The 15,464-nt window shown below is 42.2% G+C and overlaps 1 protein-coding gene across 1 annotated transcript in view; it reads left to right on the top strand.

Annotated features, from left to right (window-relative positions):
• The first annotated feature begins 495 nt into the window (after positions 1 to 495).
• The window catches only part of GALNT5 (polypeptide N-acetylgalactosaminyltransferase 5), a 30,772-nt gene continuing 15,803 nt past the window's right edge, over positions 496 to 15,464 (top strand). Inside the window, exon 1 of the mRNA XM_073545652.1 lies at positions 496 to 2,655. Coding sequence (XP_073401753.1) covers positions 863 to 2,655 — 1,793 coding nt within the window. The 5' untranslated portion in view covers positions 496 to 862. The remainder of the gene's footprint in view (positions 2,656 to 15,464) is intronic.

A 15,464-nucleotide genomic window follows, 5' to 3' on the forward strand; every position in this document is an offset into this window, starting at 1 on the left:
TTTATCACAAAAACCTGAAGGATTTCCTAGTCCCCCGAAAATTGAATGAGAATCCTGAAGCCTCACGCTCACGTTCTTTATTTTTTCCTAGCAGATTTCTTTCGGGCGTTTTTGCTACAGATTTCATCTATGGTTAAAAAAAAAGAAAAAAAAATCAGAATCTGTACCAAAAATGCGCCTATTTTGCGCAGCTGTTTTTTTCCTACAAAGAGATGCCAAAAATTCTGCACCGAATCCTTAATATGTGCACATACCCTTAGACGAGAAATAGCAAAACAAAGTAACAAAAGTCAACGAAAAAATCTCTTTAGGCACTTTATTTCATAACCGCCCCCAACCCCGGTTGCACAGACCCCGTATTGTTTGCAGGTCGGAAAAAGTTCTAGGTGAGGAGTAAAGTGTGTCAGTGAAGGGGTTAACCTGTGTACTAATGGCTTTTGCAGTCCTCCATCTGGGCTCTTCCAGCCAGGGAAGGGTTACACAAGCCTTTCAAGGTGAGGGCTGCTGCACTGCACTGCTGGCTTTAGGCACTGACACAATTTCCTCATATGTGGCGGCTTCTCAAGTTTCACCACAAGGATGGGTGGAGAGAGTACACGTCTGCTGCCCTGCAACCTTCCCAGGGAGAAGTGTCTCCAAGAAGCAGGATATGGGATGTGATACATTGTAGCCATGCAGCACAGATGTGCTGCCCTGAGGACCATCACCCCCAACCAGAGTGGTGCCCAAGCGCCAACAAGAGCGGAGAAGACGAAAGACCCAACAAATGCCACGCAGGCAGCGGTGAGCTCGCAACCCCTGGGCTTGTACAGAGAGGCTGCTGTGTGACAGCAAGTACTACAACTCCCAGCACACTGCAAGGATGCACAGGGTAAGGAAGTACTTTAGGGGCAGCGGTAGAGCCCTGGCGTTCATATTCGTTGCCTCGATCATCTGGCTGATCTTTGACATGGCAGCGCTGAGGTTTTCTTTCAATGAGGTCAACAGCAAGTTGCAAAAAGAGGAACTTTTCCGCAGGGATAAAGTGGGATCGGAATCCTGGAATCCCCCCGGAAGGGACAATGTGGACATCAAATGGCGAGAGGCAAGGGACCCCCTGGGAAAGGACGTTACTAAGTTAAAAGGCATATTTTACCCTCCTGAGGATGAACTCGCCGGACCAGCTCATGCACTTGACAGTAACGCTAAAATGATGGCCAAAGGTAGAAAAAGGACTATAAAGCCCAGGATATTTAATAAAACGTTATCTCCGCAAGCCAAAAACCTGAATCTTGAACCGGGGGCCGAGGAAGGGAAAAAGCTGGAAGTTGTGAATGTCACAAATGTTCTGTTGTCAAAAGGGCAATTTCCCAATCTACCAGCCGAAGAAATAGACAGACTGAAAAATATGCCCCCTGTTGTAAAGTTGGGGGATGAACCCCATCTGGAAGAACCTGTAGGCGCCGGAGACTTTCAGAGTATGGTTAAAAGCAAAGACATGGTAACGCCTAAGTTTAGAGTTGAGCCTAAAGATGCCGTAGAAAGTAAGGATGCTGGGGCCCATAATGATGGAGAAAATGCAGTGGGGCCCCAGGATGTTGTGGTCTTCAAAAATGGAACAGAACCAAAAGGTGCAGTTGTGCTACAAGGAGCAGGGGACCCTAAAGATGCGGCTGTGCCCAAGGATACAAAGGATTCTAAAGATATGGGAAATTCTAAGGATAATGTGGCCTCTAAATCAGAACTAAAGGGTAAAAAGGAGAAGGATGCAGAGGCCCCTAATAATGCAGAAAAACCTAAGGAAGAAAATGGAGAACCCCCTAAAGATGCCATGGCCCCTAAACATGATGCAGCAGATTCTAAGGTTGCGGGAGACCCCAAAGATGGAGCTAAGCACATGAACGCTGTGGCCCCTAATGAGAAGTCTGCACCCAAAGATGTGGGCCCCCTTAAAATTGTAATGGAGGCCAATGACACAGCTGCTCCTAAAGGTGTCTTAGAGGCCAAAGAAGTGCGAGACCCTAAAAATGTAGATAATGAAAATGCTTTAAAATTAGACAATCTCGATCAACATCCTGATGCAAATGTCGTAATCATTAATAAATTAAATGTCAATGATGACAAAGTGGATAAACTGCCGCACAAAAATGTATCTGCTGACGTTGTACCTAAAGATGCAGTCAATAATGGTTTACCTAATAGTGACGCCAAGGGACACAAATCACTGAATGAAACGGTTAAAAAAGTGAACCCCTCTCCAAAGCCGGGAACTAATATTACTCAAATCGGTGCAAATGTGAAAAACTCCAACTTGATGCTCAATATCAACGAAGGCTTTTTAGGAAAAGTGGCGAATAAAGAAAAGAACGTTCAGGGTGATGTCAAAGAGAAAAGCTCAAGTAAAGTGACCAACACCACTAGCTCCAACCATGGAGTGAAAATTGAAAATGAAGCAATTAAAGTGAAGCCACATAACGCCAAGCATAAAGTATTAACTATGGATTTAACTATGAGTCCAAGAAATCCGAGAGCACCGGGCCAGTTTGGGAGGCCCATGGCGGTCCCTAAAGATAAGGAGCAAGAAGCAGGCAGAAGGTGGAAAGAAGGAAACTTCAATGTCTACCTTAGTGACATTATCCCGCTTGACCGAGCTATCGAGGATACCAGACCCAAAGGGTAAGAAGTCAACAAGTGCCTGAACTCTTGATTTCCAAATATGCAGATATGTACAGTATTATACAGTATGTAATATATTATTAATCTCCTTCCTGTTCTTCACATGGACATTAGCAGCAATATACAGTACTCACTCTGACCCTTGTTTGTATAAACTGGGCATGCTCTAATTTGAGCAAATGTCATTGTGAAGGGAGGAGGAGGTGAGCTGTGACATCACCTATTGTGAATGGTGGATCCTGTTTTATCTACTCTATATACAGGTATTATCAGTCATTGTACAGGAGGAGGAGGTGAGCTGTGACATCACCTATTGTGAATGATGGATCCTGTGTTATATACTGTATATAGAGGTGTTATCAGTCATTGTACAGTAGGAGGAGGTGAGCTGTGACATCACCTATTGTGAATGGTGGATCCTGAATTCTCTACTATTTTAGATAGTGGTTATGTATAATTGAAAAAATATTAATTAAAACAAAAACATTTAAAATAGAAAAAAAAAACAATAGGTCATGAGACGATAAAAACAGCGCCACTTTTGTCCACTGGCTGTTTCAGGTATTGCAGCAGCATTCACATGAATACAAGATTCAGCCACAGGATATGTATATTTCTGGAAGAAAGTGGAGGTTTCTTTTTTTCATCTCATATAACCACGTTAGGAAAGTGTGTAGGTGTAAGACAGTTACAGACTGTGTCGATCGTTTTACACTATGCTCTAATTCAATGGGAAAAACAGGGCAGAAGAAGAAGCCACATGTGCAAAACTCCCAAGTGCTGAAGTTTTAAGTGATGTAAGACCAACTCAGAATATCACATTGCCTGGTTTGTGAATAGGAAAGTGATCGCTGCTGTAGATTAATGCATCAGAGAGGCTGCTATGAAGTGTAGAAATGCTGCTATAAAGCCCCTCCATTTTGGGCTCTCATTATCAGATTTAGTGTTGGTAGATGATAAATATCCTTTGTGGGTCAACCACTTTATGGAAGAAGATGAATCTATTTATTTTATATTTTTATTCATATCACTATGTAAAAAAATGAAGGTGAAAAATTCACAATGAACACTAGGCCTAACATTAGACTATCACAACTTGTTCTTTATATGGACATTAGAAGCAATAGACTGACTCAGACTATGTGTAGAAGCGCTATCTGAGGGCAAATGACATTTAAATAGAGGGGGAGTAGGTGAGCTGTTATCACCTATTGTGAATGATGGATCCTGTTATCAGTTATTGTACAGGGGGAGGAGGTGAGCTGTGACATCACATATTGTGAATGAAAAATATTCAGGATTGAGAGTCCTCAGTAGTTGATACCTTTTAATGGCTAACTGAAAAGATGGTAACACATTGCAAGCTTTCGAGACTACTCAGGTCTCTTTTGTATTAGTCTAGCCTGATGAAGAGACCTGAGTAGTCTCGAAAGCTTGCAATGTGTTACCATCTTTTCAGTTAGCCATTAAAAGGTATCAACTACTGAGGACTCTCAATCCTGAATATTTTTCTATCTACTGGCTATCACGGTACAAAGATATACATCTTTCCTATATTGTGAATGATGGAGCCTGTGTTTTCAGTCATTCTACAGGAGGGGGAGGTGAGCTGTGTCATCACCTATTGTGAATGATGGAGCCTGTGTTATCAGTCATTGTACAGGAGGGGGAGATGAGCTGTGACATCACCTATTGTGAATGATGGAGCCTGTGTTATCAGTTATTGTACAGGAGGAGGAGGTGAGCTGTGACATCACCTATTGTGAATGATGGAGCCTGTGTTATCAGTTATTGTACAGGAGGAGGAGGTGAGCTGTGACATCACCTATTGTGAATGATGGAGCCTGTGTTATCAGTCATTGCACAGGAGAGGAAGGTGAGCTGTGACATCACCTATTGTGAATGATGGAGCCTGTGTTATGTACTGTATATAGAGGTGTTATCAGTCATTGTACAGGAGGAGAAGGAGGTGAGCTCTGACATCACCTACTGTGAATGGTGGATCCTGTGTTATCTACTGTATATAGAGTTATCAGACATTTTACATGAGAAGGAGGTGAACTGTGACTTAGTGGCCACTGAAAATTGCAAGCCTTCTTTATCCTTTTTTTTTGTTTTTTTTGCACAGTACTGTATGCATATAAAAAGTTATATAAAGGTATAAAAAAGAAAAATAAATTAGATAGTAGTAACATTGACATAGTGATTTGTTTTTAGTATCTTCTTATTGAATTGTTAACATTCCTCCTCGTAGCTTCAGAGATGTTTTGTGCATTGTGTGGTTTTTGATGGTGTTTTATGAGTCAGCCGTAGTGTACTGTAATTGCTTTCGCTGCATGAATTTATTCTATAATTACTCTTAATGCTCCTGAGCTTCGCCTCCCTCGTCCATCTTCGTGGAGGGTTCTTTTTTGTAGCTTTTCCTGTTTTACAAGCTTCTCTGAATGCTTACTAGCTGCTGCTCATTGTGGGGTTGTATTGTGTTTGCTTTCAGGGCAGATTTTTCTACACGTACTACGTGGTGTATACAGAATTCTAAAAATAATTCAACTTTGGAGAGGCAGGTTCTGCACATACAGTGTATGAGAATAACCCAGAGCAAATAATGATAAGGAGCCCAGTGATGTGTTTGCTATCGGAGCAGATCCTTATTTACTTAGCTCTCTGGTTGGAGCTACTTTTCAACTCTGCCCTTTTATCCGGACTTACTGTATCCTCTGTAGTTCAGCGTTCGGTTCACATCTGAGTCCTCGTTCCTAACTTAATCTGACATTTCCAGCTTAAATCCCAAAAAACCTGATTCACGCATACGCACCGTGGAGCCAAGACACCACCAAGAAAAAGAGTCCAAATTGGGTCCTAAGGCTAGTTTCACACTTGCTTTTTTTTGCAGCGCGTTTTTCAAACAAAAAAACGCATTGAAAAAACGCATACATAAGCATACAACTGCTGCGTTTTTTTCAAGCATTTTTATGAGCATGCATGAAAAAAACGCAGCGTTTTTATGCGTTTGTATGCGTTTTTAGCGCGTTTTTACCGCGTTTGCGTTTTTTTCCAACATTTTTAGGTGGCCCCTCACACTACCCAAACCATGACTTTACTAACCCTAACCCTGACCCTAACCCTAACCCTGACCCTAACCCTAACCCTGACCCTAACCCTTAGCCAAATCATACTTAACCCTAACCCAAACCCTAAACCCTAACTAACCCTAACCCTAACCCTAACCCTAACCCTGACCCTAACCCTAACCCTAACCCTGACCCTAACCCTTAACAAAACCATACTTAACCCTAACCCTGACCCTAACCCTAACCCTAACCCTGACCCTGACCCTAACCCTTAACCAAACCATACTTAACCCTAATCCTGACCCTAACCCTGCCCCTAACCCTAACCCTAACCCTGACCCTAACCCTTAACAAAACCATACTAACCCTAATCCTGACCCTAACCCTGACCCTAATCCTTAACAAAACCATACTTAACCCTAATCCTGACCCTAACCCTGACCCTAACCCTAACCCTGACCCTAACCCTAACCCTAACCCTAACCCTGACCCTAACCCTTAACAAAACCATACTTAACCCTAATCCTGACCCTAACCATGACCCTAATCCTTAACAAAACCATACTTAACCCTAATCCTGACCCTAACCCTGACCCTAACCCTAACCCTAACCCTAACCCTGACCCTAACCCTAACCCTAACCCTAACCCTTAACAAAACCATACTTAACCCTAATCCTGACCCTAACCATGACCCTAATCCTTAACAAAACCATACTTAACCCTAACCCTGACCCAAACCCCAACCCTAACCCTGACCCTGACCATAACCCTAACCCTAAACCCCCTTAACTAACCCTAACTCTAACCCAAACCCCTAAATTCCATGGTTTAAAAAAAAAACGCATATGCAAAAAAACGCATACATGAGCATGCCAGTGCGCACATATGCGCATCCATAGGCTATAATGGCCATTTTTAGCGCAAAACGTGCGCATATGTGCGCATGCGCTTTTTTGCAGGGCCAAAAAATGCAACATGCTGCGTCTGGAAAATCCCAACGCACACCCCAAAAAAACGCAGCGCATGAAAATCGCATACATGCGCTTACCAGCGCGCAGGTATGCGCACCCATGTTAAATATAGGGGAAAAAACGCATGCGCAGGTGTGCGTTTTTTTCCAGCGCTAAAAAACGCAAATGTGAAACCAGCCTAAGTTGCGTATTTTGGACTCCATTTTTCTAATTGAAATCAATGGCTTTGTTGAGGGCAAATCTGAATACTGTTTTCCAGGGGTTCAGTCAAAAGCCCCCCCACAGTCAGGAACGTGGTCTAACGCCAGTTTTACTCAACCATTTTTAGATGCTACTAATATACTAGCACATGACCTAATCACTGCCCACTTTGACTTTTGTAACTCCTATATAGACTTGAACTTCCAATGAATAAGTGATTCCTGCATCTACTGTTCAGAATGTAACAGTTTATCAGCCAATAGAATTCTTTGCCTAATCATTCAGTTCAGGCTACGTACTAGCGACGGGCTACCTTCGGACACCACTCAAAGCTGATGAAACACATACACTCCATACTTGGCTCTACATCCATATCATGTTCTTTGCCAAGTTTTGGAGGAGATGGTGCAAGAGATCCTGAAATGTAAATTTGTAAAGTGCACTTCTGAAAATGTTTTCACAACCCATTCACTTTTTAAAAGCCACTCCCTTTCCACACCCCAATTTCACACCCCGATGCATACCGCAACTCCGTCTCGTGATGGATCATCCTGGTGCGACGCACATGAACATTTTTAGGATTGATTATTTCCAAGAGGTTTTGCTAGGTTTCAGCAGTACCGAAGGGGAAGTCCTGGATCTTTTAGATTTAGTTCAGGGATCTTTTAGATTTTTTAGTTGGAGATAGCAAGTTTGCAGTTAAAGTTCCAAAATGACAGGCTAAAAGCGATTTATAGGGGTCATATTGTCCGTTTTCTGCTGTAAAATAAAGCAATTGGACCTATGACTAGTTTTCCATTTAATGATATTCAGTAAAGACGTGTACTGTGCAGTATAATTTTTTTTATTTTTTAACATAGACTGCTATAGGTGACAAATGCTGGTGTACGGAGAAGCTCTGGAGAGGGACAGAATCGCACACAAAATGGGGCCATACCGTCTGGGAAAGGATAGCTATAAGCAAAGGTAGTGCTTAGGTGTGTCCAAGCACGGCACCTATAAAAGCGTGGGAAGCCGCTGCTACTGCCCCGTGGATGGAGGAAATGGTTCCTCCAGTTGTATAATGGCAAAATGGAAGCTGTCACGTTTAGACAGGCTGCTCAAAGCTGTCACACTTGGTTTCTATACCATCAGAAATTGAGAAATGCGTCGGTCTGGTGCAGAAACGCGTTGATATTAATGAAAAACTATTTAATTCCCGCAACGCAGCCCACCTAAATTTGACAGTTTCCATTTTTTCCTGATGCCATTGTATAATAATAATCTTTTATTTTTATATAGCGCTAACATATTCCGCAGCGCTTTACAGTTTGCACACATTATCATCACTGTCCCCCGATGGGGCTCACAATCTAAATTGTATGTGTAATGAGTGTTTCATGATGTTTCGTTTCAATGGATGTCATAATAGCCGATGGTGATGGAAGCCATACAATGCCGTCTATCATCCATTGCAGATATGTCATGAAAGCTTATCAACAACTGATGGATTATGTCTTGAACAGATGTCTTAACCCCTTCACAACCAGAGATATTTTTGTTTTTGCATTTTCGTTTTTTGCTCCCCTCCTTCCCAGAGCCTTAACTTTTTTTATTTTATAGTTAATATGGCCATGCAAGGGCTTGTTTTTTTTGTGGGACAAGTTGTACTTTTGAACAACACCTGGTTTTTCCCCGTTTTACTGGAAAACGGGGAAAAAATTCCAAATGTGGTGAAATTGCAAAAAAAAGTGCGATCCCACACTTGTTTTTTGTTTGTTTTTTTTACCATGTTCACTAAATGCTAAAACTGACCTGCCATTATGATTCTCCAGGTCATTACGAGTTCACAGACACCAAACATGTCTGGATTCTTTTTTATTTAAGTGGTGAGCAAAAAATAATGGTGCCATTTTCCCGAGACTCGTAGCGTCTCCATTTTTTGTGTTCTCGGGTCGGGATAGGGCTTATTTTTTGTGTCGAGCTGACCTTTTTAATGATACCATGTTGGTGTAGTTACGATCTTTTGATCACCTGTTATTGAATTTTATTGCAATGTAGCGGCAACCAAAAAAATGTAATTCTGACATTTCAAATTTTTTTCTTGTTACACCGTTTAGTAATTGGATTAATTAGTTTTTTAGATTGATTGGGCGATTTTGTACGCGGCGATACCAAATATGTGTATATTTTTTTTTTTATTATTGTTTTATTTTGAATGGGACTAAAGGGGGGTGATTTGAACTTTTATTTTTTTTATTTAATATTTTTAAAAACATTTTTCTTTATTTTTTGCATGCTTCTATAGTCTCTATGGGAGACCAGACGCTGCAGTTTTCTGATCGGCTCTGCTACACACAGGCAATGATTAGATCACCTGTGTGTAGCAGAAAGGTTCACTTGCTATGAGCGTCGGCGCTCATAGCAATCTGGCAATGACAACCATAAAGGTCTGCTGGAGACCTCTGGTTGTCATGTCGACCCATCGGTGACTCGTGATCATGTGACGGGATCTCCGATGGGTGGGATTAGTGACAGCGGCATTTAACTAGTTAACAGCTGCGGGTGCATCGCGATCACACCTGCGGCTGTTGTGGGCACGTCAGCTGTATAGATCAGCTGTCATGTGCCCGGAAAGGTGCAGGCTCAGCGCCGGAGCCCGCACCAAACAGGGGGTGTCCAACATCAGCGTAATATTACACCCAATGTCAGAAAGGGGTTAGCACTCTATCGGTGACAGAAGCAATTGTGCCTCCATCACAGCTTCTATTTAACACAGGGGTGCACATATCATTGGTGAAATCTGTGCAGCCGTACAGGGGCCCAAGAGGTAAGGGGGCCCATTTTTACCTCCAAAGCAAGTGGAATTGTGCATTGTAATAAGCTATTAATCTTCAAAAGGCCCACAATATAGAGGGATCATTCTTATTCTCATTTGCACATGGAAACACGAGAAGCAATGCGAGGTGGTGAGTTCTCCTTCAATGGAAGTCTTCAAACAGAGGCTGGACAGACATCTGTCTGGAGTAGTTTGAGTCCTGCAATGAGCAGGGGGTTGGACACAATGACCATGGAGGTCCCAACCAACGCTAACATTCTATGATCCATATGTTCTTGCAAACGGGTTCTTTTCGGTCTGTATCCACCAATGGTTTAACATATACGCTGGAAACGTTTCTCCTTCTTTATCACACCTTTCCATGCACATCTGCAAACTTTTGTGTCCATCCCATGATACCATTTCAAAAATTCACAACCTACAAAAAGGAAAAAAACTACCGGTTGATCATCCCTCTTTGTCCTATGTGGAAAAATGTCTTTTCAAGCTTCAATTTCATCGCAGATTTTCATTTTGAAGTAAGCCCTTCCGCATCACTCGAATTAAGGACCCCTTCTCTGGATAAACTGTGGTGTGACACACACGGCCTTACAACTTCAACCTGTATAGGACGTTTGGGAACTTTAGCAACTTGTCTGTCTCTGAAGACTCAAGTCCAAACTAAATTGGCACTGAAATAAGGGCAGAGATGGGACAAGGTTTGGCATTACTCCATTTTGACTTTTAGCAGCATCGTACTAACATTGGCAGAAATAAACTTTTGTAAAATAATTGTTCTTTAGAGAACATATTGTACTTTGATGTCTTAACAAATTTATACAAAAATAACAAAAGTATTCACTGATGACGCTTTTTGAGCTGGGACCTCGGCCATCATCACTTGCGGCCAAGGCATTAAGGGGCTTGCAAGTCTACGGCGGTCTGGGCAATTATATGCTATGTTTGTCAAACCACAGGGTCACCCAAGGGTTCATCTATTCCTGTAGCCAGTGTTTAGAAGACCTTCCTAGTTGGTAAGCAGAGAGATCCATAACCCTCTTCCAAACCTCATGCCCCACAGGCTTCAGGACAATAGAATGGCAAAGCCACCATTTCACGTCGGGCCACAAACGGCAAACCTCTCCATCACCCCCTTGGCATTGACCTCACTTTTGACTGCCCTAGCCACACTCCACACACAGTTTTGTATGGACTCGCTGGAGGATCCTTGGCTGGGCCTGTTTTGGAGGGAGGAAGGAGAGAATATTTAGTCGCCAAGTCTCCCATCCCCAAAGGGGCCCCTTTGTGAGACCCTACAAGGTATCACGTGTGGATGGATGGTTACTTGCTAGGCCATCTGTCTTATAAAAAAACAGAAACTACACTGATAATGCCAATTCTGCATACTCAGTACAGTTTCCAAGCTTGGTGACATCATGGTTACATGACCAAAGCAGATTGTGTGCCTCAAGACCACCCTTGTTGCAATGTAGGCCAGAGATGCCAAAAGGATGAACATCTCTGCTACATAGACTGTGTTGGTTAGAGACTGGTAGAATGTGTGCAAACACCCCCACCCCTCCACCACAACCCAACTAGTAACACCCAGATGCCAATTTATTAATGAACTTTTAGGAGGAATAACACAAGAATGGCACAACACCGAGGTGTAAGAAAAGATGCCTCAGAATCGTTAGGTTGTACGGAATACCATTGTATGTCATGAGGCGATCTGGTCGTACTTATTAGACTAAATGGGGTTATACCTGCCGATATCAGGAAGATTGGCCAACAGTTGTCTCCCAACCGGTCCGATAGTTGATATTTAGGATGTGATGATAACGATGTGGCATATCGGATTTCCCATGTCCAATCCTTTTGTTCCCCCAGGAGATAACCTGCCACCGGAGGTGTCTGCCAGCGGTTCTCTTGGAGAGAACACAGAAGCGCTTGGCTGCAATTACTGTTTTTTTTATGGTTAGTCAATAGAGATGGTCGTTGGTTGGTTCAGTTGAAAGCGATCTATTGTGTAAGGGGGCCCAAAGGGACGAAGGTTATCACCGATGCATAGAATAGGCAATATCCTACCGATCACGTGGTCAAGACTGCCGGAATCAGTTAAGTACAACACTTGACCTATTTGATAACCACATTGCCCCGTTCTAAGGAACAGTGGGGGTCCCCAAGGTTGCACTGTCACTTATCATCTATACACAGGACAGGCAATAATTTTCTGATAACTATGACAATACTTCTGCTTTTGTTCTACTTTTACCCACCAAAAATTTTGGGGATAGAAGTTCTCTATGAAAATGTTTTCTGCAAATAGAATGTTCTGGAAGAGTTCAGACAACATGAAAAAAAAAGTCAGTATCAATGGCAGCAACGTAAATGCAATGTACATATAATAGAGGTCCTGTCTGTGCTGAGATAGTGCGCGGTCACCGGCACATGGAAGTTGGAGAATTCATGTGAAAACTGTTGCTTCAGGTACAATGAAGCGAAACGTAACCCACCTGTTATCTAAAAGGAACATTGTAAAACAGCGTTGGAAGAATGAAACATCAGAGCCGAGAACAGAGCCCTAATTCTTTACCAGTCCTGAAATGGATCATTTAGTTACCTAATTCCAAAAGTCTTTGTTGTCTTTATCCGAAGCCTTTAATCCTGCATATGACGTGCTTGACGTGGTTTATATACCCCATGCAAATACCTGTAGATCTGATATTTTTATTTTCATGTTATTTTGATCTCTTTTGATCTTTTACTTGTTTTCGCTTTTATTATTTTACTATTACAGTAACTATTTTTTTTTTCAGGCATTCTAGACTTTTTTTTAACCATTTAATATACACCTCCCTTAATTTCTGTTCTGTTTACTGTCTGTCGGTTTTGTGAGGTGTAATTACAGGTTACCTAATCATTGCTTTCTCCTGACCCAAACCTACCAGCCTCATTTATGACTACACGGGTTAGGAGACCCGTTGTCTGTTCATACATCACTGTCCACATTTAGGTTGTGAAACATGGCTCTATGAAACCTGCCTTACTTTGGGTCAAAAGTTTTAAGCCAAATCTTGGTACATGGTGAAGCTTCTTTAGTTATGTTCCCAAATATATATCTACAATATGATGCAACATTATGTGTAAGAAATATGTCACATTTTGGCCCATTTTAGGCAAGATCAAGACACAAACACATCAATAACTGTTTCCAGTTTAGGATGTTAGTCACTACTCACGGAAAAGCTGTGAGGCAGGGTATTCAAACGTTCTGGGGTCAGATACCAAGAGAGTGTGTAGTAAACTAAAGGGAAAGACAAAGGCGAAGTCAGGTCATGGTCCAAGGTCAGAATACCAAGAAGATGGCGGATCAGAGCAAAGAGGTTAGGCAAATGGGTGGTTAAAATGAGGTCCAAGGGTGAGGCAGCAATAGATAAATAAACAGAGCACAGGAATACAAGGCAAACCACTGAGCAAATGCTACATCTAGCAGAGATCTGGGACTGACAGCTTAGCTAAGTAGCTAGATAGTCACGTAGAACAGGGAACATCGGGAGGAAGCTCAGCACCTCCCAGTCTCAGATTGGCCAGCTGAGCTGTCAATCTAAATACTGAGAGCTCAGCATGCCCCTGCACTAGACTGGACGACTAAGCTGTCAGTCACTGCGTTCAAGACACACTGAGCGAAGGAATCGTGACACCGTTGTCTTTTTGGGTCTTTTGTGGCATTTATCTGGACTTTTAGTGTGGATTTTTTGGGGGGTTAGTATCTTTTGGCATACTCTAAATCTATAAGTTTTATATGCAGTTTTCTCACTGGCTGCTTTAAAAAAAAATGTAAAAGAATTAATGATACAAATGTAATAAATATAATTAACTAAAAAAAAAACTTGTTAAAAAATCAATGAAAAACATATGAAATTTATGGCATTTTATTGGCCATGCAATGCAAAAAAAGTGTGGAATAGGCCTTACAGGATTTATTACCATCTCTTAACATTTATGATATATCCACAGAATATGCCATAAATGTCTGATAGATCCAGGTCCAACATTTGGAAACGGCAACTATCTAAAAAATTAGGCCCTATTTTGCATCTCCGCAAATGTGCGGTTCTCTCCATTTATTTATAAACCAGTTTCAAATATTGACTAGAAAATGCATTATTTTTTTTTAAATAATATACCAGACCCCCGGGGCATCCCCCATTACCAGTACTGCCTTGACATCCATGGTAAAGCCTCCGTCACACACAGCGATCTCGCTAGCGAGATCGCTCCCGAGTCACAAGTTTTGTGACGCAACAGCGATCTCACCAGCGAGATCGCTGTGTGTGACACTTATCAGCGACCGGCCCCCCTGCCGGGTATCGCTGATCGTCCTGGAATGGCCAGGACATTCTTTTGATCGCTGGTCTCCCGCTGCCCAGCACGCATCACGTGGCAGGCGGGAGACCAGCAATCAGCGAGCTGGCGCTGGTAACTAAGGTACACATAGGGTTTCTAAGCGACGTGCAGCGCTTAGAAACCCGATGTGTACCTTGGTTACCAGCTCCCTGCACCAGCGCGCTGGTAACTAAGATACACAGTGGGTAACTAAGCGACGTGCATCGCTTGTTACCCGCGTGTCGCTGGTGAAGCTGCCGGTTTGACAGGTCACCACCAGCGATCATGTAGCGACACACCAGCGATCCTGACAAGGTGACATCATTGTCGGGATCGCTGGTGTGTCGCTATGTGTGACGGGGCCCTAAGTCACCTGATACAACCACGGCAGCCAATCCCTACACCCTGGGGAACTATTGTGTGCAGTAATTGGCTGCCATAATCCCCTTATACATATACAATTAAATCAAAATAGAGGTCTGACCATTGCGGAACTTATGTGGCAAGTAGAACGGGGTTTAAGGTTAGATAGAAACCGTTACACTCTTATTCTTTTATATAATATATAATATTTCTACAGTATATACAGTTACATGCCTCTTGTGTAATATATACATATATATATATATATATATGTATATATATATCACACATACACACATCTATCGTTTCAAGTTCATATGGATTTTTCGGTATCTAGCACAGCTAATTATAGCCAAATTTCCTGGTGACTCATTGTATACCCACGCCTGTGCCACGTACAGGTGCAGATGTGTCAGTGTATATACCTGAGCCAAGATACAACTTTATCACCTTCATTGCATGACGTCTCGATGACCAGGCAGAAATGACGCATCTATGTGGACCTTGTGGAAGGGAACTCCTGCTGTATATATAAGATTATCAAAGGGCTGATATCTGCTTCAACAATTATGGGATTCCCGGTAGTTACTGATTTTCAGAACGCAGTTATCCTCTGTTTTATAAAAATGTGTTTTTTTTTATCCACATGTGTAACAGAGACAGACGTTGAGGTTCCCTTTTATGCCTTTAAAAGCTATTCATTTTTTAGTGTTAATTTTCTTACTAAAAGCAAAATTGGGAAGCTTTCTATATAGTCTTCATAAAAAAAACTTCTATCATTTTGCTGCTATAGAGAGTTTACTTTATCTAGCTCAATGCTTTTGCAGAAACAGTAACAATCGCATCAGAGCTCCTGCTGCTCAGTTGTCACGGTTATCTCTCCTATCTTCATCCCTTCTGTAATGTTAGAGGTAGCAGCAAGTAAGGGAAGGTGGTTGTACACAGATCTCAGGAGTTGAAAGGCAAGAAAGCATGCACAGGGACAGAGAGGGTGGAGAAAACTGGCTACAGATAG

The sequence above is a fragment of the Dendrobates tinctorius genome, unplaced genomic scaffold (genome assembly GCF_039654945.1).
Source record: "Dendrobates tinctorius isolate UK_male_01 unplaced genomic scaffold, ASM3965494v1 ptg000143l, whole genome shotgun sequence".
Lineage (NCBI taxonomy): Eukaryota > Metazoa > Chordata > Amphibia > Anura > Dendrobatidae > Dendrobates > Dendrobates tinctorius.